We start from the raw sequence: 22,191 nt of genomic DNA, 5'->3' as shown, positions 1-22,191 counted from the left end.
CTGTGGAAACATCTACAACAAGATTGACTTGGTTTGAAAGAAAACTAGGGGTGGGAGCAAAATGCTGCCATTTACCTTTGTGAGAATGAACTTATCAGATAAATAAAACTGGGAGATGGTAAAAGAGTGGCCATATTTGCATATACTGCTAAGCCAGGTGTGGGGAACCGTTGGCCCTCCAGGTGTTGCTAAACTGTAATCCCCACCAGCTGCAGCAAGTATGGCCAATGGTTAGGGATAATGGGAGTTGTAGTTCAGCAACATCTGGAGGGCCAAAGGTTAGCCACCCTTGCACTGAGGATGTAAATGAGTCTTCCTGGTCTCTTCCCTTCTCCCACAGAGCCAAGCAAGTTTTTGAAAGCTTTAGATTTTAGTTAAATCATTTCCCATGTAGTCCAAATACTGGTAGGATTGTAGTTTAATATTAACTGGCTGGATACTAGGTCTGTTTCTAACCATGGTTAAGGTTAAATCACATTTCCCTGTTTGGATGGTTAACCAAACTGCTTAACTAGAAGCAGAGGCAAAAGCTTCCACATGTTTCTCTGGAGCAGAGGTGGGGGGAGGGTCCTTTTAGAACAGGCACACACAAACTCTGCCCTCCAGATGTTTTGGAACTACAACTCCCATCATCCCTAGCTAACAGGACCAGTGGTCAGGGATGATGGGAGTTGTAGTCCCAAAACATAAACATCTGGAGGGCTGAGTTTGCCTATGCCTGTTCTAGAAGATGGAAAGGTGGAACATATTTTCAATATTTCTACCTCACCAGTGGTAAGAGAAAATGTAAAAACAAAGAGGCCTTACCTTCTTTGATGATATCAATAACATCATTTGCATTAAAGCTGAGTTCATCTGTGTCCTGAGCATCGTAGGCATACAGCGCCCTGCACTGGGGTACCTGAGGCTTTGGTTTCGGCTGTGGCTTGGGTCTGCCTCCTGCAGGTGGGGGCCGGTTTGTAGTCTGCCTGCGAACGCTGCAGAGACACACAGGGAAGTCATTAGGCCTGCCTGGCACCCACAATTTGTTGCCACACCTGGGCACTTAGAATAAGAAGTACCCAAGAGGTGAGGAAGAAGATTCTGGACCAGGCATAGGCAAACCCTGCCCTCCAGATGTTTTGGGACTACAACTCCCATCATCCCTAGCTAACAGGACCAGTGGTCAGGGATGATGGGAGTTGTACTGTAGTCCCAAAACATCTGGAGGACCGAGTTTGCCTATGCCTGTTCTGGACTAAGAACTTTTGGTCTCATCCAACAGCACTCTTTGAACTCCACACCTTCTAATTAAAATATACAGTCTACTAATTTCTTAAATGTGAACCCATGAATTAAAGGTGGATTCCCATCAGAAAGCATGCAGTCATTCTGAAAAAACAGCAGGTGGCACTGCTGGCCACTGTACAAAGTTAACACCTCCACAGCATAAATAGCATCTGCGGCCCTCCCAACAGATGTTTTCAAAACAGTACTTGTGCCACCCACATCTGTAAATCCGATAAGAGACACACTGATAATCTGAGCTAGGAAGAATAGCTGCAGGGACATGCAGCACCTCAAATCACATTAATCTCCAACCTACTGAAATTGTTTCCCTGCAAATGATTTTTTTAAAATCAATAGAAAAAAACACATGCACGAGAGAGTCGTAGCTCCCTGACATGGCACATGCTTTGCAGGAAAAAGATTCCATGTTCACTTTTTTGGGGGGGAGAGCAGATGGCAGGGAACATTGCTAGGAAACCTGTGCATGTTAATATTTAGAAGTGAATCATAGCTCAGTGATAGGGAATGTGCTATTCATGCAGAAGGTCCCTGGTTCAATCTCCCACATTCCCAGGTGTGGCTGGCAAATACCCCTCTCTGAAACCCCCCAGAGTCATTGCCAAGTAATAATGCTCAGTGTAGGTGCACCAGTGGTCTGACTCGCTATAATGGCAGCTTCCTGTGTTCCATTTTGCAGCAAAATGAGTTGAAGTTATCTACTCTAAGCCAGATTTCTCATACGTCTTGAAACCTCTATAAAAGAGAGATTCTAGCCCTATGGATGTGTCATCTGTAAGGCACAGCCACCTACAGACCCAGGGCGGGGGCCTGCATTTTAGCTTTGCCCTAGGTTTTCTAGTCATGGAAGAGGCACTTGTGTGCTGGCCTTCCTACATAGGCAACTAGACTCAACATAACAGTTGAGGATACCCTACATGGGAGTAATGATTGCATCAGGTTTCTGTTGCTGCCCAAACAGGTACAGAGAGTTGGGGAGCAGGCCTGACACGTGTGCTTCTCTGGATGATGACCGGCCTCTTATCAAGGGACCACCTGTCAAAAGATGCCTCTATGAAGCACTCTACAGAACACAGAATTGGCAGGGCACCAGATTCTCCACTGCAGTTCACAGAAACTGCCAGGCACAGAAGACCTCCTTCATGAACGCAGAAACAACCCTTCAGCCAATCAGCTGCCTGACTTCAGACAAGCAAGCTAGCCACTTAAATGTATTGGATGGTGCACTTACCCGGCCGCCCCTTGGTCTGGGACCTTGAGGAAGTCCAAGCTGTCTGGCTGCTGGGAAATTCGATCTGATCCACCCAAGACCTGAGGCAATGGGGGCTGCGCCATACTTGTGTACAGGCTTCTCTGGCTGGCTCGCTGGCTCACAAGGCCTTGAGGGTGGGGTGTGTGTTGTGGGATTTTTATCACCCCATTCTGATGAAGACCTAGAAATAGTTCAAGACGTGAGCCTGGGGGAGCCCACACCCTCCATTCACAGGGAACCCCCTCACAGAATACCTTTCTAAGTCTGGATAACTTCTGTCCCAGTTACAACAAAGAGTCTTGTGGCACCCTAAAGACTAACACATTTATTATAGCATGTCTACTGATGTTTCTTTATTAGTCTTTAACTAACAGGACTCTTTGTTGCTTTTGCTTCAAGAGACTACCACAAGGACTACTACCCATTTGAAAATTCTCCCAGTTAAATTCTGCCCAGTCTTCATAAAGCCACCAAAAGCAGGCCCTGCCCCTTTAGGCCAGCATAGAATCCTCTCACCCAACACCTTGCTCCTGCGGTGGACAACCAGATGTTTTGGGGAAGCAAACTCCTGCTGCTGCTGCTCCCACTAATTGGTATTAAATGTCATTCGACTCTTGATAAGGCAACTCACCATTTTCCAATCTCTTGGTAATTCTGGTTGCATTTTTAAAATCGCTTTTCCAGTTCTACCTTCCTTTATCTTTGAAATTTTGCCTCTCTCAGCTTTCATGGCTAGTGTATAACACCCTCACCCAAACATTCACAGGTGACAGCAGTTGCTTTGAAAAAAAAAACCCCATTGTGGCAAACTTTGGGACTTCATTTGTTAAAAATACACAGTATATACCCTGCCTTTCCTTTAGAAATTAGAACAGAAATGGCCTGAGGAATACTACAATACTACACCTGGTTCTCATTGCTACATCTGACAAACATAGTGTGGAAGAAGTATTAAGCGGCATGAAGCAGTTGATGGGGCACATAGGGGGTAAGGTGATCACGCAAGCAAATTAGTCCCACCTTGAACTTGGCCTGGTGTGTTGTACACAAATACACACACACACACACCACATTAAGAAAAAAATACAGAAGTGTGACTGCTAAACCTCATTTCCAAAGGAGTCAATTAAAGCCATGTTAAGTTTGATGGGCCCAAACAGCTGCCTGGAAAAGGGAAGCTCTTCCTAAAATGGGAAGTTCTCCAGAAGAGGGCAAAAGACAACCATCAAAGGTGCCATCTTTCACCCCAGTCAAGGAGTTCGGAAGTCTTCCATTATTGGCCATGTCTGTTCCCCTAACCAGAGCATCATTTGCTAACATCTGCTTCAAAATACAAACCAGGGGGAGGCGGTGCGGCCCTCATAGGGTAGTGCTGGCCCTGTGTGGTTCTGCTGGAACAGCTCCTGCCTTGGGTTACATTCCTTCTGGTGGGGCCTGCAAGGCAAGATGCAAACCTGTTCAGGCAGCTGCACAGCAGGGGCCAGGTGGTCACGGTTGCTGACCCTCCTCCCCCTCCCTCCTTGCGACCTCAGGGGACTTCATACGTACGGGAGTTCTTTGGGAGTCCAGGCCCGATGCTGACCTGCAGCACTTTATTACTTGGCTTGAGAATGGCCACGTCTCCCTGGCCTTGGCTGAACTGCACCTGGCGGGACCCACCAGCCTTCCAGGGCCCCCAGTTCTCCTTTTTTAGCTTCACTTCAAGCCTGAAACAAAGTGGTCAGGAAAACTCAAGTTAGTTGCATGAGAAGAATATCACCCACATGCCCAAGAGCAGCCGCTGCAGCCCATCAGCTTCAGCATCAAAGCTTCAGTTGTAGTCAGAAATATTTGGAGGGCATCAGGTTGAGGAAAGTGGCTCTAGGGTCAGACACCACCGTTGTATAATTTGGGGGCACGGAAAACTGTTGGTATTAAAGGGTTAAGTTATACTAGTCGCTCTAAACACTGAGCAGCTGAACCTAATTAAACATCCGGGAATGTTTGACAGCCTGTATAAATAGTCAGTTCCTTGCAAGCGTTTTTTCTCTTAGGAGCGTTTTTTCTCTCAGTAGTGTTATCTCTTAGTTTTGGTTGCTGTGTGTAGGAGTGATGCCTCAAGTTTGTGCACTGAGGCACAGTTTTGTTTAAGTTTTACTTGGCCAGAGATGAAGAATGTCTGCCTTATCTCCTGGCTACGTTTTTGTAAATAAAGCCTTTTGAGTTTGCAACCTGCTCCAGAGTTCCTGAATTAACTCTTGTTGACTCACCTTACTCTTTGCCGTTGTGCTAAAAAGCTCTGCTGAAAGGGAAGATTTACGTCTGGAAGCGCGACTGGACCGGTAACTTTGTTTACTTAAACACAAGCTAATTAAAGCTTATGGACAGGTTATGGTCAGTGCGTGAAAAGAGATAAGGTTTGAAGTCCAGAGTGATTTATGAAAGGACTGGAGCAAAGCCAAGAAGAGGCTGCCAGCAAAGGGGAAAGCAGAAAAAAGCAGCCAAAAGAAAGCAGCTTGAGTCCTGCAATGTGCTGAAAGTTTTAAAGAGGCACTGTGCAGTTTTGAACTCGCTGGAAGACGCCTGCAGGAGCCACCTCATTAGCTGGGAAGCAAGCAAGCAGTCTACAAGTGTGTGAGTATTTTTTCCTAAACCCCAGGGAGGATGGCACAGCCCCAGGAAAGTTTTATAGTCCCCTTTGCAAGGCTGAATGGGAAAAATTGGCAGGACTGGAAGGCCAGGGTGAGGGTCTGGCTGCAAGCTAAAGAGTTATGGGACTGTACACAGGCATCTCCTGTGGAGGCTGCAGAAGACGCTTCAGCAGCAGACAGGGCGATAGCTGCAGCTGCAAAGAGACGTGATCGTAAAGCTCAAGGTCTTTTAACGTTAGCGGTGGGCGAGGAACAAATGCCTTATGTAGCTGAGTTACAGTCCACGCATGAGGTCTGGACGACCCTGGAGCGGTTAAATTCCAGAAACACTGCTGGGGCCAGGATCCATGCCACGAGGACTCTGTTTGAGTTACGTCTGCAGCCGGGAGCGTGTGTGAAAGAGCACATTGCCAAGATGGTCTCTGTCTTTAACCAATTAAGACAACTGAACATTCCTTTTACACAGGAGCAGCAGTCGTATATTTTGTTGTCCTCTCTTGATAAAAGTTACCAGACTCTTGCTCTGACTCTGGAATGCATGAAAGCCAGTGACTTAACGCTGGAATATATTTCATCTAGACTTGCAGATGAACAGGATAAGAGACAAAGAGAAAAAGGCTTGTCTGAAAGGGGAGGCTGTGCTGTGCCCAGGAGTGGGGGTGCAGAGCCTGAGAACACAGTGAATGCCTTTGCAGTTAGACGCTGCTACCGCTGTGGTTCTCCCTCCCACTTAATTAGGAATTGTCCACGTGATGCAGGCCAGGACAACTTCAAAGCCGTTGCCCCTAGTTACCAGATAAGGAGTTCCAGAGGACGGCGGAGACGAGGAGGAGGGCGTGGCCAAGCCCACAGCTCACAGCACATAGCTTCAGCTATGGCTTTAAGGGGAGCTCGTGACTGCAAGAGTGATCAATGGTGGATTATTGACAGTGGTGCATCCCATCACCTGGTGGCGCCATCTAGTGTTCGTTTGAAAAATTGCAGGCAACTTCAAACTCCAAAAATTGTCAAGATGGCTGATTCATCCACACGTTCTCTAGGATCCGTAGGCACAGTGTTCCTGACCTGTTTGAACACAGAAATTGATGCCTATGTGCTAGAGGGGATGAAAGGGTGTATTTTGTCTGTATCAACACTTGACAGAGATGGGTTTAAAACTGTGTTTGAAAGTGGGTTTTGCACTATTTCCAAGGATGGTGTGTCTCTTTTACAGGTGGAGTGCAAGAATGGACTATACAGCTTTGAGACTAATTCTGATGCAGTTGAACAGGTCCAAGCTGGCTGTATAAACTCTCCCACTCATGATTATTGCGTTCATTTTTGGCACAGGCGTCTCGGACACATTAACTTCCAATACGTTAAGAGACAGCCTGAATTATCTGAAGGGTGTAAGCTAAACAAATGTACAAAGTTTTTGGATTGCACTGCTTGTAAAAGTTCGAAAATTCACAGGTGCAGCTATCCCAGGTCAGATAGGAAATCTGACAAAGCGTTTCAGCTTGTGCATATGGACTTATGTGGTCCGATGCCTACTGCTAGCTTCGGAGGTTCGAGGTTTGCGCTTTGTCTCTCAGATGACAAGACAAAGGTCACATGGTGTTTTCCAATTAAGACAAAAGGGGATGCTGCTGAAACAGTTAAAAATTGGGTTCAAGCAGTAGAACTTGAATTTGGTACTAGAGTCCTTGCTTTTCAGTCGGACCGCGGTACGGAATTCACCGGGTCTGTGCTGCAAAATTTCTTTAAGAAAAAGGGAATTAAGCATCGTCTGTCCACCCCTTACTCACCCCAAGAAGGGGGCGTAGCCGAACGCAAAAACAGAGTTTTGCAGGAGTTGGCAAACTCTATGCTGTACGATGCGCAGCTACCTCAGAGTTATTGGGCGGAAGCTTGGACGACGGCCACTCATGTTTTGAACCGCGTTTATAATTCTGTTATAGACACCACGCCATATTTTGCTTTATATGGCAAGAAACCCAAAGTGAATTACTTTAGGGTGTTTGGATCTCCAGCCTATGTTCTCATTCCAAAAGCGTTAAGGAGAAAGGGAGGTCCAAGAGCAAAGAAACTCATTTTCTGTGGGTACGAACCGTGCTCTAAAGCTTGGAGGTTCGTGAATCCAGATGGGGATACTACCAAAGTGGTCATCAGCAGGAGCGCTGAATTTTGTGAGCAGTCCGGTTGGACTCGCTTGCATGGTAACCCCGATATTTTGAGGGATGATTTAGGAACTCACACTGGAGAGGAAAATCCAGAGGTTGGTGAACCAGAACAAGATGATGGTGCACAGGGTTCAGATGTAGACTCTGACCATGCACAAGGAACATCTCCTAAGGCAGAGAAGCCTGAGTCTAGGAGTGCTCCGACATCGCCCACAGGTAGACCTAGCAGGCAGAAAAAGCGCAGCAGGTCGCCAACAACGCCAAGCCCAAGGGAATTATCTAAACGAAGGTCTTTATCCCTAGAGGCGCATCCAGATTTAAAGTCTGAGAAAGGTTCTGACAGCCAACAGTCAGAGGGGGAACAAGAGGTGGAATTGCGTAGGTCCAAACGCACCACAAAGGGCAAACCACCAGAGAGGTTTAAAGTGACAAGTGTATATGTAAATTTAGCCCAATGTGAGCCAGAAAGCTACACAGAGGTACAACAGCTTTCAAGCTCAGAAGCTGCAAAGTGGCAGGAAGCGATGGAGAAAGAGATGGCTTCTATGAAGTCTCTCGGTGTGTTTACATCCACTGAACTTCCTAAAGGCCAACAAGCAGTGGGATGTCGATGGGTATATCGTATAAAGCCCACAACCACTGGTGAGCTGCAATACAAAGCCCGACTAGTTGCCAAAGGGTTTTCGCAGCGCAAAGGCATACACTATTCCCAAATCTATGCCCCTACTGCGAGGTCAGAGACATTAAGAATGCTTTTAACTTCTTCAGCTAAGAAGGGAAACAAGCTATTTCATTTTGATGTCAATGTGGCTTATTTGAATGCAGATTTACAGGAGGAAGTGTATATGATGCCACCGCCAGGTTTTGAGGGAGACAAGCCAAACCAGGTCTGGCGTCTACACAAATCCATCTATGGGCTGAAACAATCTGCCCGCAACTGGAATGTCTGTTTATCTGATGCTCTAGAGAGCATGGGGTTCAAGAAGAGCATGGCAGATGCATGTCTGTACTTAAAAAGTGCTGGTTGTAAGCAAGAAGTGGTTCTGATATTTGTTGATGATCTATTGTACTGTGGAAAGGATGATAAATGTGCACAAAAGTTTGCCACAACACTTGGGAAAAGGTTTAAGCTAAAATCTCTAGGCACTGTATCCGTGTATCTAGGAGTTAAAATACAGCAAGATGAAAAAGGAAGTTATTGGCTCAGCCAAGAGGCTAAAATCCAACAATTACTAGAAAGATTTAAAATGGATAAATGTGCTGGTGTAAAAACCCCAATGGAACTAAGTTATGTAAAAGATGCTCAAGCCGAGCAACAAGCAGAGTTCAGTAACCCCGAGGTTTACCAGTCAGCAATAGGCAGTCTACTCCACATTGCACAGTGGACTCGGCCTGACATTACGTACGCTGTGAATATGTTATGTAGACAAGCTGAAAAACCATCCACTCATGCTTGGCAAGGAGTAAAAAGAGTGTTGCGATATCTCCAAACTACCAAAAGTCTTTGCCTAAAACTGTCAGCAGAGGGCAGCACAGAACTTGAATGCTGGGCTGATAGTAGTTGGGCAGATGCTGGACAAGATAGAAAATCAGTTTCAGGAATGGCTATAAAATTTGGAGATGCATTAATTGGTTGGAGATCGCGAAAGCAATCACTCTTAGCTTTAAGTTCCACTGAATCGGAATTCACTGCAGTGTCTGATGTTTGCAGAGAACTTGAGTTCTATAAACAACTGGTTCAGGAATTGTTTGGGAAATGTCCTCTACCCATCAGAATATGGGAAGATAATCAACCTTGCATTAGATTAGCTGAATCAGGACAATTCAAGGCACATACGAAACATCTTGACATCCGTTATCAAAACGTTTATCAAAGTGTAAAACAAGGTTTGGTAAAGCTACAGTACTGCCCGAGTAAAGATAATCTCGCAGATGGTTTTACAAAAGCATTAAGTTTGCAATCACATCAAGATTTCTGTTCAGGTCTGAATTTGAATTAAGTTTGTTACAGCTCAGTGTCACGAGCGAGAGGGGGTGTTGGTATTAAAGGGTTAAGTTATACTAGTCGCTCTAAACACTGAGCAGCTGAACCTAATTAAACATCCGGGAATGTTTGACAGCCTGTATAAATAGTCAGTTCCTTGCAAGCGTTTTTTCTCTTAGGAGCGTTTTTTCTCTCAGTAGTGTTATCTCTTAGTTTTGGTTGCTGTGTGTAGGAGTGATGCCTCAAGTTTGTGCACTGAGGCACAGTTTTGTTTAAGTTTTACTTGGCCAGAGATGAAGAATGTCTGCCTTATCTCCTGGCTACGTTTTTGTAAATAAAGCCTTTTGAGTTTGCAACCTGCTCCAGAGTTCCTGAATTAACTCTTGTTGACTCACCTTACTCTTTGCCGTTGTGCTAAAAAGCTCTGCTGAAAGGGAAGATTTACGTCTGGAAGCGCGACTGGACCGGTAACTTTGTTTACTTAAACACAAGCTAATTAAAGCTTATGGACAAAAACGAATTCCCACTCGACCCCAAAAGGCGGGGTCTGTTTCCCAAAGTTTGGTCTCATCTCTGAAGAGCAGAGTTGTTGACATTCTGAAAAATCTCTGCTGCTTTGGGAGGTGAAATTTAAAGTCAGGCTTCACTGAAATGAATGCCCACTGCACAAGAATATGCCTCTCCCATCAGGGCTGATGTCATGTTGTTGCTGGGTGTTTTGGACAGCAGACTTGCCCACCCTTGCATTATGCATTTAATGACATACACAAAAAGCAAACAAGCTGATACACAGAGAATGAGCCCTGAGCTACAAAAAAGCTATTCGTAGCCCCCTGCCTCAGCCAGGAAATGACACCAGCAAAATGCACTCACTATCCTTTTTTCTTGCTTTTTTTTGAGACTCCTACACAAGCTGGGAAATGACTTGCCTAAAAACAAAAAACATTCTGGGATGGTGGGCTTTGTGTCAGAATTTATTTTTCCTTCTGATGGAGCATTTATTTCCCTCTTCCTTCTTACAGAGCAGAGCGAGTCCCCCCCCCCCCATCACCACAAATGGTCGCCATTCTCTTGCAAGCCCAGCTGTGGAAAAAGCTATCCCTTCTCATGCTTTTGGAAAAGGCCTGGGGCTGGACTTTTTATGAAACCATGGGGAGAGGGGGGATTCCTGCAGCCAGAAGGACCTGGCTGTGGTCTCTCCTTCCCACAGAAATGAGGACTCCAGGAGCCTGGGGGGGGGCTACCTTGGAAAAACGAGTCCTGGAAAGAGACGCCCACCGCAAGGGTGTCCAGGTGAGAACGGGTTGGCTCTCCTTCTCCCAGGCCCAAGCAGGGCCTCGCCCTCATTCAGAAACCAGAAATCTCAACTGAAAGCCATACTCTGGTGCTTCCTACCAAATGGAAGTGAGCTCACTACACCCTGCCTCCCTCAACAGACTGCTCAGCCTGGTGACAGAGCCGGGCTGTATGACTGGGCCCAAAGGCGGGCTGGGGAGGTCATTCCAGGCATGCCATAAGGAAACTGCTGACACCCTCCTCACACTGATGTTCATCTTTACTGCAGGGTTGGTCTTTTTCACAAGGCACAAAGTACTGGGCCCAAACATTTATCTGAGCCCTGATGTGTGCCACCTCCGGGAGAGGCCTGGTGGCAACACGAGAACGTGCCTTTTCTGTGGTGGCGCCCTGCTTGTGGAATGCTCTCTCCAGGTAGGCTTGCTCCACTTTCCATTACTTTCAATGGGAAAGTTCGCTTCAGGTTAAGTACGCTTCAGGTTAAGTATGGACTTCCGGAACCAATTACACTCATACCTCAAGTTAAGTACGCTTCAGGTTGAGTACTCCGCGGACCCTTCTGGAACAGATTAATCCACTTTCCATTACTTTCAATGGGAAAGTTCACTTCAGGTTAAGTACGCTTCAGGTTAAGTACAGACTTCCGGAACCAATTGTGTTTGTAAACCGAGGTACCACTGTATCTTTAGGCACCAGGTGAAAACATTCCTCTTCTCCCAGACCGTTGGCTAATTAAACAATCTATGTCTTTTTAAAGTGGGAGGCGGAGTGCTTTTTTTTGTTACTATAGTATGTATAAGGGACGCGGGTGGTGCTGTGGTCTAAAACACTGAGCCTCTTGGGCTTGCCAATCAGAAGGTTGGAGGTTTGAATCCCTGTGATGGGGTGAGCTCCTGTTGCTCGGTCCCTGCTCCTGCCAACCTAGCAGTTCAAAAGCACGTCAAAAGGTGCAAGTAGATAAATAGGTACTACTCCGGCAGGAAGGTAAATGGCGTTTCCGTGTGCTAATCTGGTTTCGCCAGAAGCGGCTTAGTCATGCTGGCTACATGACCCGGAAGCTGTCTGTGGACAAACGCCAGCTCCATTCTCAACTGGACTTAACTGTCAGGGGTCCTTTACCTTTTTATAGTATGTATATTTGCATTTTTATATTGTAAACCACCCTGTGATCCACAGATGAATGGTGGTATATAGATTAAATAAATCATCACCATTACCATCATCATCATGTGCTCTGTGATGATCACACGCTATCTCAGGGCCATACTTCCGACTGACTTTGCTGATGCCCCTAAAGGCACAGCTGTGGCTGCTCATGTGGTTCAGCATGACAGAGGAGGAAAGTGCTGCTGTTAAGCCTGTCACTCACGTATTGCTGAACTTGAGAGGTAGCCTCCTTTGTGTCTTCTCCTCGTAGCGCTTCGACAAAAGGCTGAGAAACTCCGTCTTGAAGACTGACTCAAGGAGACTGTCATATTCTTGCTCATGAATGATGAAGAGGTCATCCTGCATCATGCTGCAGAAATAAAAGCCAGGGTCACAAGGAAACTGGCCTCTCCTCTAACCCCTTTTAGGACAGAAATGAGCTGACAGCTATTTTTAGGATTGAAGTTGTTGAGCTTTTTTTACAATTTTATCCCAGAGTTGTTAAGCTTTTCTTAGAACTGAAGTTTACCCCAAAGGTGTTTAGCTTTTTTTAGGATTTAACCCCCAAATTGTTGAGCTTTTTTAGGATTTAACCTCAGGATCAGGCCCCTGAAACAGACTTTTGACATACCTGCTCTAGGAGAATGAGCTGCTTCTACTTCTCCAGCAGAGGACACTGTCAGCTCATTTATGTAGCTCCTGCCCACCACTATTTCCTGTTCTTGAAATACAAATATATTCATATCCTTCTGGCTGACTGCTGATTCCCATTTAGATTGATCAGGCCTCTATGTCTGATGGAATGAGATGGAACAGCTGGCAGAACATAATTCATTCACTCACCTTCAGAACAGCATACAAGCTGTTCTGAAGGTGAGTGAATGAATTACATTTCAAGAACAGGAAGTAGTGGTTTCCAGTCACACCTACGAGTCAGTGACAGTTGTTCTTCATAGCCCTCTGGGGGTTGCGAAGAAGTTCAGGCAAGGGACAGAGGAGATGAGGCATAAATCCTCTCGATGTTCCTCAGTGGGGCCTGGGGAGTTCACTGCATCCCGCAATGTCGCGCAACCCCGTGTCTGCCAACTTGAAAGGCAGAATGGGAGCGATCTGGGAGTGTGCCCCGGCCATGGACGAGCCTCCTTTACTGGCATGGCTTGTGGAAGGTTCCTCCTCAATCTGGATAATTGGCATTAATCAAGAGGTGCTCTTGAAGCATCATATGCTAATGGGCTGCAATCAATCAGCTGCCAAAAAACCGGGACTGGTTTTCTGAAGGTATTTGAATGATTTTCTGAAGTTTGAGAATCCTTACAACAGCCTGAAAGGAAAGGGGGAGGACAAGGAGCTTTATGTTTTGTGTTTTGTAATGGTCTTTCTTTCTCTTGTCCTACCCTACAATAAAGAGGCATATGTACCTTGGTTTTCGAACAGCTTAGTTCTTGAATGTTTTGGCTCCTGAACACCGCAAACCCCGAAGTGACCGTTCCGGTTAGTGAACTATTTTTGGAAGCCGAACATCCAATGAGGCTTCTGCAGCTTCTGATTGGCTGCAGGAGCTTCCTGCAGCCATTCAGAAGCCGTGCTTTGATTTCTGAACGTTTTGGAAGTCAAATGGACTTCTGGAACGGATTCTGTCCGACTTACAAGGTGCGACTGTAGTTGCTACTCTGTTTGATACTCCGAAAAGGGGGGGGGGCTTTGATTTATGCTCTACAAGAAATATAACAAGGTTTTGCTATGCCCCCCCCCTTGACCGAGGCTGAATGTATTTTATTTATGAATACCACTGGATGGGGATGTTGTTGGAGGAATGACCCACAGCTAGATACCGTGTTTCTCCTAAAATAAGACATGCCTATAAAATAAGCCATGGCACGATTTCCATGCGTTGAAAAAATATAAGACATACCCCGAAAATAAGCCGTAGTGCTACCGTATGTGAGCTCTACTTGGTGAAGAGGACAAAAGTGGCATTTGCGGTGGAGAGGAGAGGAAGGCACGAAGAAGAAAAGAGGAGCGATTAAAGACGCCTCATGAATGACCTCCGTGTGTGTCTCTTTCTCTCCCCCTGTGCGAGTCTCTTTCTCTCCCCCTGTGCGCGTCCCTTTCTCTCCCCCTGTGCGCGTCCCTTTCTCTCCCCCTGTGCGAGTCTCTTTCTCTCCCCCTGTGCGAGTCTCTTTCTCTCCCCCTGTGCGCGTCCCTTTCTCTCCCCCTGTGCGAGTCCCTTTCTCTCCCCCTGTGCGCGTCCCTTTATCTCCCCCTGTGCGAGTCTCTTTCTCTCCCCCTGTGCGCGTCCCTTTCTCTCCCCCTGTGCGAGTCTCTTTCTCTCCCCCTGTGCGAGTCTCTTTCTCTCCCCCTGTGCGTCTCTCTCTCTCTCTCTCTCTCTCTCTCTCTCTCTCTCTCTCTCTCTCCCTCTCTCTCTCTCTCTCTCACACACACACACACACACAGCCCACCTCTCGCTTCCCCCCACCTTTTCCCCCTTCCATTCTACCGGTATGTGCCCAGCCATGAGTTGCTTGTTGATTTCCTCTTGATGGCCGAGACAGAGAGCGAGGCAGGCAAACTGCAGCTACGGTAGGAAAGTAGCGAGCTCTCGCAGACATGCGGGTGGTTTTTTTAAAACTGACATCCCCTCCCTTCTCATTTTGCCGAGAGACCCAGACAACTTGCATTCCTAGGCTTCAAAGGTTATGCATATGAAAGAGGAGATTAAGGAGATAGATAAAGACAACTTCCTATTATCACCTTGCCTTTGTCCTGAAAGATAGAAACCTTATGGTAGCCATGAGATCTGGGCATCAAAGGAAAGTACTTAACAGCTATTTGGTAAAGCCAATTGTGATCTCAGGCAGCATCTGGCTAATCAGTCCTGAGAAAGAGAAACGTGATTTCTGTTGTACAGCATCTGTAAAATTCATATAAAAAATCATTTCCCTGTTATGATCCAGCCCCCGAATAAGACATCCCTTGAAAATAAGCCATGGTGTGTTTTTTTGAGGAAAAAATAAATATAAGACGTGTCTTATTTTAGGAGAAACACGGTAGTTGTTGAAGTGAGGCTGAATCTTAGAAAAGATTTTGCTGTATATCCTGGGCTGAGAAAGAACTCCAGAGGGGAACTTAATGGCGGATGTCTGGAAAGTTCACTCTGTGAGATTTTTATGGCTGCGGTTCGCAAGTCAGCTTAATAACAGCGAAATGGAAACACTGCAAAGAACTGAACAACAAACTCTTCCAACACTCCAGGTCTGGAACAAAAATGTACCTAAAGGGCTACACACGTGAAATGGATTATATATTTACAAGATGAAACTGAGGTGCTGTTTTAAGGTGAAAAAGCGGACAGCTGGAAGAATGGTTTAATGGCAAGTGAAGGATGTCAACTGGATATAAATAAGAAATGAAGCAGCTATGAGGGGGGGAATCTTGGACACATGATTGCAATAAGAGTGGAAAATTGTATTAAATTAATTTGGTTTGATCACTAATAATTGGGGGGGGGGGAGTCGGTCCCAGCTCCTGCCAACCTTGCAGTTCGAAAGCACCTCAAAGTGCAAGTAGATAAATAGGTACCACTAAAGCGGGAAGGTAAACGGTGTTTCCATGTGCTGCTCTGGTTCGCCAGAAGCGGCTTTGTCATGCTGGCCACATGACCTGGAATCTGTACGCTGGCTCTCTCGGCCAATTAAGTGAGATGAGCACCGCAACCCCAGAGTCGATCACAACTGGACCTAATGGTCAGGGGTCCCTTTATCCCTTTAGTACTGTGATAGTTACAGGATCAGCATTAGAACAGTGGATTTTTTGAAATGGGGAGCAGCATGTTTGCTGCCTCTGCCAACTTTCATCAGCCCCAGAGAGTCATGGGAGGGGAGACTGTGGGAGCCCCTCCAAATGCTGTTGGGCTCCCAACTCCAGCAGCCAACATAGCCAGTGGTCAGAGATGATGGGAGCTGGCAAGATCTGGAGAGACAGGTTCCCCAACTGTGACTGAGTGGTTTGTTTCTTGACTAGATTCTGGACAAGGATGTTGGATGAGGGAGACTTTGGTCTGATCCTGCAAGGCACTTCCCAAATTGTTGAGAAAGAGCCGGCACTCAGGATCACTTAATGCAGATTAGTTATTAGATGATGTCAAACGAGATCTTTCTCTAGTTCAGCATCCCGTTTCCCACAACAGACAACCAGGGAAGCCCACAAGCGAGGCAGGAAGGTAAACTGCCATCTCCAGAATTTAATATTCAGCGGTATACTGGTGAGCTATTACTGCTAATATCAGTAGGAAGGACCTCCTTGCTAAATCAGATCAGATCCAGTCCCAGGATCCAGCTTCCTTCCATACTGGCCAAACAGATACCTCCAGGAAATGGGCAAATTTAATACATGTCATGAAGCAGAACAGGAGGAACCTGTGGCCATGCTCTGGACATTGCTGGACCCCAATACCCATCATCCCTGACCATTGGCCATGCTGGTTGGGGCTGATAGCAGCAGGAAGCTAGTAACATCTGGGGGGGCCCAACAGGCCCTGCTCTGGAACTTTAAAGTTTGCTGCTGCCCCCTAACCCTGCCTCCCACCGAACTTAGCTCTCCTCCTCTCTCCCTTCCCCCACTGGCCTATTCCTGTGAAAAAAAGAGGAGGTGGGGACTGACCTTAGTGAAACTGAGAGAATCCTTTCCACCTCGATCCGTCGCTTGAGCACCTCTTTCACCAGGCCTTTCTCTGGGCCTTGCTTCAACTTTTCACGCCCAACCAGGTACACACACTTCGGGGAGAGGATGAGGTCTCGCTTGATGCCCTGGAAATGAGAGCAGACCTGTGTTTATGCCCATAAGATTTAAATAGATTTTTTTTAAAATGAGGAATAAGGATTGATTTAGCTTTAGGCCCCAAGTTCCATCATCTGGAAAGAAATAAGGAGACACCTGGGTGTGATGGAACTTGCCTCCAGCAGGCAGCTCAATATATTCTGATGCCCACAGGGGGGAAATGTAAGATGGCACAGAGACCCAGCCAGCCCAGGCAGAATTCACTGTGTAGTTCTTTTGCCCTGACCCATTCCTACCTTAAACCTTCTGTCGTATTTGGTGACAGTGTCAGCAAAATCGATCTTTTCCCGCTTTCCCACAAATTGCCGCAGCTCTGGGTGGTCCTCCATGCCTATGTAGTCACCCACAAAGTTCCTATTGATGCTGTTTTTCCTTCTCTCCTTCTTGTTCAGCAGCAGGTCAGAGGCTTTAAAATGGGGAGAGAGGAAGAAGTGATTACTCTGCAGCCCCAATTATAAAGATGAGTTTCACAGTTCTGAGAAGCAAGGAGATGCCATTCCATTTACATTTTTCTAGAGGTGAGGGGGAGAGAGGGAAGTGCATAATATAAAATTACAGTGATTGCTGATTTTCTACTCCTTGCCCTCAGAGACCCTCATGCTTACTATGGGAAATAAGCTATGTCCTACAGGTTCTGATTGTGGAAACAGAGCTGTTAAAGGCACAATACCCCTGTTTTTCACAATGCCAACCTTAAACAAATGCACAGGCTGCCACCCTGCACCTACTTAACCAGGGAGTAGGCCCCATTAAACACAAAGAACTTTACATCTTAAGTAGACACATATACCATTATTCTCGAAAGTTAACAATGCAGTGAATTCCTACTGAGTGCCTGGATATCAGCTCCTGCACAGCAGCAGACATGCCTAAGCCACTTTGCAGAGTTTTCACAACCTGCATTTGCCATTTGGGGAGCGATTCTGTAACACACATACACACACACCCTTATTCTGTAGTACTACTTGCAGAAAATAACTTGTAGGAAGCAGGAAGGCGCACAAAATGGGAGGCAGAAACAGAATCACTCCAGGACTCTACTGCCTAGTGTCCAAACAACTCACTTGTCAATCATAGCGCTGACTTCACTCATTAGATAAAAATACTGACAGGCGGGAGCGGCCAGGGGCAAAGTCCTGAGTTACTACATTATTATCAGCTGAGACATACCTTCTTCTCTCATCTGTACATATTTCTTCCTGGCCACGTATTTCCGCCATGCCTTCTGGATGGCCCGTGCATAGCCATCGTACTTCCGCTCCCGCATCTCTTCCAGCAAAAACAGCTGCAATAAAAAGAAAGCCCATCACCTCAGCAAGTGGGAGAGAAGAGGAAAGGATGGGAAGCAGAAGTCAAATGGCACACCGCATTGGGCAACCAATTGCTTACTTTGCCAAACCTTTATAAGGCATTCCAAGTATAGGCCGCCATGAAACATCCATATGTAAAAATATAGGAAACATCCATATGTAAAAATTTATATATACAAATAAATAGCATGTAAAATATATTTGGGGTTTCTTCCCACTAAATAGTGAAACTCACCACCGTAGAGATACTATTGACAAAAGCTCAGCCACCCTTGCAGTTAATGTCAGACAGATAGAATCTGATATTTTCATTGTGTCATGATGTTAAGACTACCCAAAAAAGGGGGATAGCATGAGTTTGCATAGCTGGTTGTATAATGGACAGTAGAAAAGAATATGTTCTACAGTGTCCGGCACATTCAAAGAACAACTGCAATGTTTATCATTTGTGTGGAAGTTTAAATATCTGCCATTGACAAAATCTGAGGGAAAAACATTCAGTCAAGCTAATATAAAGGCCCTGTGTTGGACTGGAATTATTAATTTTGAGATATAAGTGACCCTGTTATCTTTATTTAAACCACAAAACCTAGGGGAGCAAATTTTATTTACAGCTGACTCGATATTTTGTTTTTCAATGTCCCTTAATCTGGTTTGAATATTGCGATAAATATATTGCTCACTTGAATTATACAAGAGTTCCAAGTCAATACAGTAGAACCTTGGTTCTCGAACTTAATCCGTTCCGGGAGTCCATTCAACTCCCGAAACTGTTTGAAAACCAAGGCGCAGCTTCCAATTGGCTGCAGGAGCTTCCTGCACTCAATCAGATGCCGCGTCGGATGTTCGGCTTCCGAAAAACGTTCGCAAACCGGAACACTTACTTCTGGGCTTTTGGCGTTCAGGAGCCAAGCTGTTCGGGAACCAAGGCACCACTGTACCAATAGATCTGATTTTCCTATGTAAGAGTTGGAACCAACTAGATTCATAAGAGTCCTTAAGTAAGTCAGAAAGCAAACTCCAAGGTGGGCAATGAAAATGGCAACGCAACCAGTATTTTACAGTGCTGGCCCATGCCCAATATTCCATCGTGTGTATACCTAGTTCTGCACACATCGTCTCATACTTGATTGAACTTGGGAGCCCCAGGATACATCTCAAGGAACTTGCGTGTATCTTATCTAAATCACTATTATATGCGTGTATCCATACTGGGGTCCCAAAAAGTAGCTGGGATGACACTTTAGCTTGATAAATCTGAATAGCAGCTGATATAAATTGGTTACCTTTTTTTAAAAGAAAACCGAGCTACTGCTGAGGAAGTACACTTTGCCTGTTTTATAGCACTTGTGTGATGGTTTGACCAACCATCTGGAATAAAATTCTGAGATATCTGTGCATCTTTACTAGCTGGATTCCTTGTCCTCTTATTTTCCATTTCTCTAATTTTCCCAGAATTGTTCTCTTCTCATATTTTATTGAAAATTTATTGGTTTCACAATAGGAAATCAGGGAGAGTAAAAGATGTTCCAGACCTACCCCCGTTAGTGATAATAAGGCTGCACCATCTGCATACAGTAGCAGTGCAACTGGGTTTTGATTGATTTGGGGGGCATGTGTTTCTATTTTTTTAATGTGCTCTGGAAGATCTGATAAAAAATAAATTAAAAGGGGGCAAGAATACACCCTTGTTTTACACCTTTCATATTAGGGATGTTGGAAGAGAGGTGACCTTTGGCATTGAGTTTGCTTTGGCAGATGTTAAAATAATATAAATTCTGTATTAGGATCAGCAAGCGTTAATTGATTCCTAACTCTACAACAGTGTTCTCGAAGCTACGAACATGAGTTTGACCAAACTGCGGGAGGCAGTGCAAGACAGGAGTGCCTGGCGTGCTATGGTCCATGGGGTCACGAAGAGTCGGACACGACTAAACGACTAAACAACAACAAAAACTCTACAAGCTTCCTCCACAATATCACACGATCAACTGAATCAAAGGCACCACGAAAATCTTTGAAAGCTGCAAAAATCTTGGAATGATTTTGAAGTCTTTATTTTTCAACCAAATGTGTAAGTATGAGACAATAGTCTAAGATAGAGTAGCCTTTGGAAAAACCTATTTGTTCTTTCCCTGGTAAGTTTAGATTTTTCATCCTGGTAACTAATGTAAGAAAAAGGTGCTTGTGCGTCAAGGCCCTGCACCCCCTCCTTTGATGAATAAAACACGTGGACACCAGTATTTTCAGTTAATGCACGAAAAAAGCCCACAACTTTTATTGGTTACAGAAAGTGAGTGGTATTGGCTTTAGGCATTAGACCCGAAATGGCTTTAGGCATTGGACCCAAAATTACTATACCGGACTCCTACCCACCTGTAGGGGGTTCTAGTTTGGTATGGTTATCTTTGAACTTTGGCACCATTTTCTTTTAAGTTGAAGACATTCATCATTGAACCAGGGACTAGTTCTGTTTTTAAGTGCCCTGACTTTTGGTGGAGTGTTAAGCTCTTCAAATGTTCACTATATACTTCCAGAATGTCACTACGAGAATTGATATTCTTTAGAGAGAACCTGGTTTCTAAAATCAACTGTAAGGTTTTGCCCCCCCTACTACACTCATCAGGGCAGTCTTAAGTATATTTGGCGCCCTGGCGCCGTGGTGCGACAGATCCCTCCGGCGCCCCCGCCCCGCCCTGTTTCCCAGAGCGGCAGCTGCGCAGAGCCCCCTGGCCACCCAACCTGGCCGTAGGGCCGGCCCTGACACTCATTTCCTGGGACCATTTTAGTTGGGTCATTTGCTCGTATTGACGGAATTTTGTGTCGTTACCATTAGTTATTTCTAAATCAAAGTTTAAATTTATAGGCATCAACAATGGTTGGTGATCGCTTTCGGTGCGCGTCCCAATTCTAAAGTCCACTATCAGATTTACAGTGCCACAAGAGACACTATAATCAATGACACTACATCTTGGGGGGGGGGGAGATGTAAATTCCCCATTTCTACTTTACCTTTACCTTTTTATCCCCATCTATTGAGTCGTTCACAATTTGTAAATTAAAATTATTACACAGCTTGAGCAAGTATATACCTTCCCTGTTTACAACCTTGTCTCTAGAGAATCTTCCTATTTTCATTGAATGTTGATATCATCAGTGGTATTCCAATTTAAAGCGCTACTTAATTGTTCATTGTCAATTCCCACCCTAGCATTAAAATCGCCCGCTATTGTTAATGAGGCATTTGGGTATTGCAAAATATGGTCTGAAGCTCAACATCAAAAAAACCAAGATCATGGCCACTGGTCCCATCACCTCCTGGCAAATAGAAGGGGAAGAAATGGAGGCAGTGAGAGATTTTACTTTCTTGGGCTCCTTGATCACTGCAGATGGTGACAGCAGTCCCGAAATTAAAAGACGCCTGCTTCTTGGGAGAAAAGCAATGACAAACCTAGACAGCATCTTAAAAAGCAGAGACATCCCCTTGCCGACAAAGGTCCGTATAGTTAAAGCTATGGTTTTCCCAGTAGCGATGTATGGAAGTGAGAGCTGGACCATAAAGAAGGCTGATCGCCGAAGAATTGATGCTTTTGAATTATGGTGCTGGAGGAGACTCTTGAGAGTCCCATGGACTGTAAGAAGATCAAACCTATCCATTCTTAAGGAAATCAGCCCTGAGTGCTCCCTGGAAGGACAGATCATGAAGCTGAGGCTCCAATACTTTGGCCACCTCATGAGAAGAGAAGAATCCTTGGAAAAGACCCTGATGTTGGGAAAGATTGAGGGCACTAGGAGAAGGGGACGACAGAGGACGAGATGGTTGGACAGTGTTCTTGAAGCTACGAACATGAGTTTGACCAAACTGCGGGAGGCAGTGCAAGACAGGAGTGCCTGGCGTGCTATGGTCCATGGGGTCACGAAGAGTCGGACACGACTAAACGACTAAACAACAACAACAAACGTCTCATTAACAAATTGCATACTGAAGCTGACTTTCAGTGGGCGCCACCCACTTGGATCAACAGACAGAACCTCCACAAATATGTGGAGTGTGCCACAAATATGCCACTGCCACAAATAGGTCAGTGTGGGTCAGTTTCCCCTGCTTTAAAAATAGAAATTCCAGCACTGCAAGAAAAGGCCAGGTGTGGGAAATGTGAAATGATTTAGGAAGTCCCGCAGACAGAAAATGCAGAGATTCACCTTCCTTCAAGACATGTATGTCTTCAATCAACCAGCAGCGGATGAAAGGAGGATATTTTTGGAAACAAGGAGCGGTTCATCTTAA

At 45.5% G+C, this 22,191-nt stretch overlaps 1 protein-coding gene across 1 annotated transcript in view; it reads right to left on the bottom strand.

Moving 5' to 3' along the window:
- MYO1E (myosin IE) overlaps positions 1-22,191 on the bottom strand; it is a 125,546-nt gene that overhangs the window by 2,989 nt on the left and 100,366 nt on the right. The window contains exons 20-27 of the mRNA XM_035132347.2: positions 17,764-17,878; positions 16,830-16,999; positions 16,417-16,562; positions 11,981-12,127; positions 4,088-4,245; positions 3,878-3,973; positions 2,519-2,720; positions 808-977 (exon numbers count right to left, since the gene is read on the bottom strand). Coding sequence (XP_034988238.1) covers positions 808-977; positions 2,519-2,720; positions 3,878-3,973; positions 4,088-4,245; positions 11,981-12,127; positions 16,417-16,562; positions 16,830-16,999; positions 17,764-17,878 — 1,204 coding nt within the window. The remainder of the gene's footprint in view (positions 1-807; positions 978-2,518; positions 2,721-3,877; positions 3,974-4,087; positions 4,246-11,980; positions 12,128-16,416; positions 16,563-16,829; positions 17,000-17,763; positions 17,879-22,191) is intronic.

The sequence above is a fragment of the Zootoca vivipara genome, chromosome 14, assembly GCF_963506605.1.
Source record: "Zootoca vivipara chromosome 14, rZooViv1.1, whole genome shotgun sequence".
Classification (NCBI taxonomy): domain Eukaryota; kingdom Metazoa; phylum Chordata; class Lepidosauria; order Squamata; family Lacertidae; genus Zootoca; species Zootoca vivipara.
The sequence above is the reverse complement of the archived record's forward strand: the minus strand, read 5'-3'. Positions and strand labels throughout refer to the sequence as shown.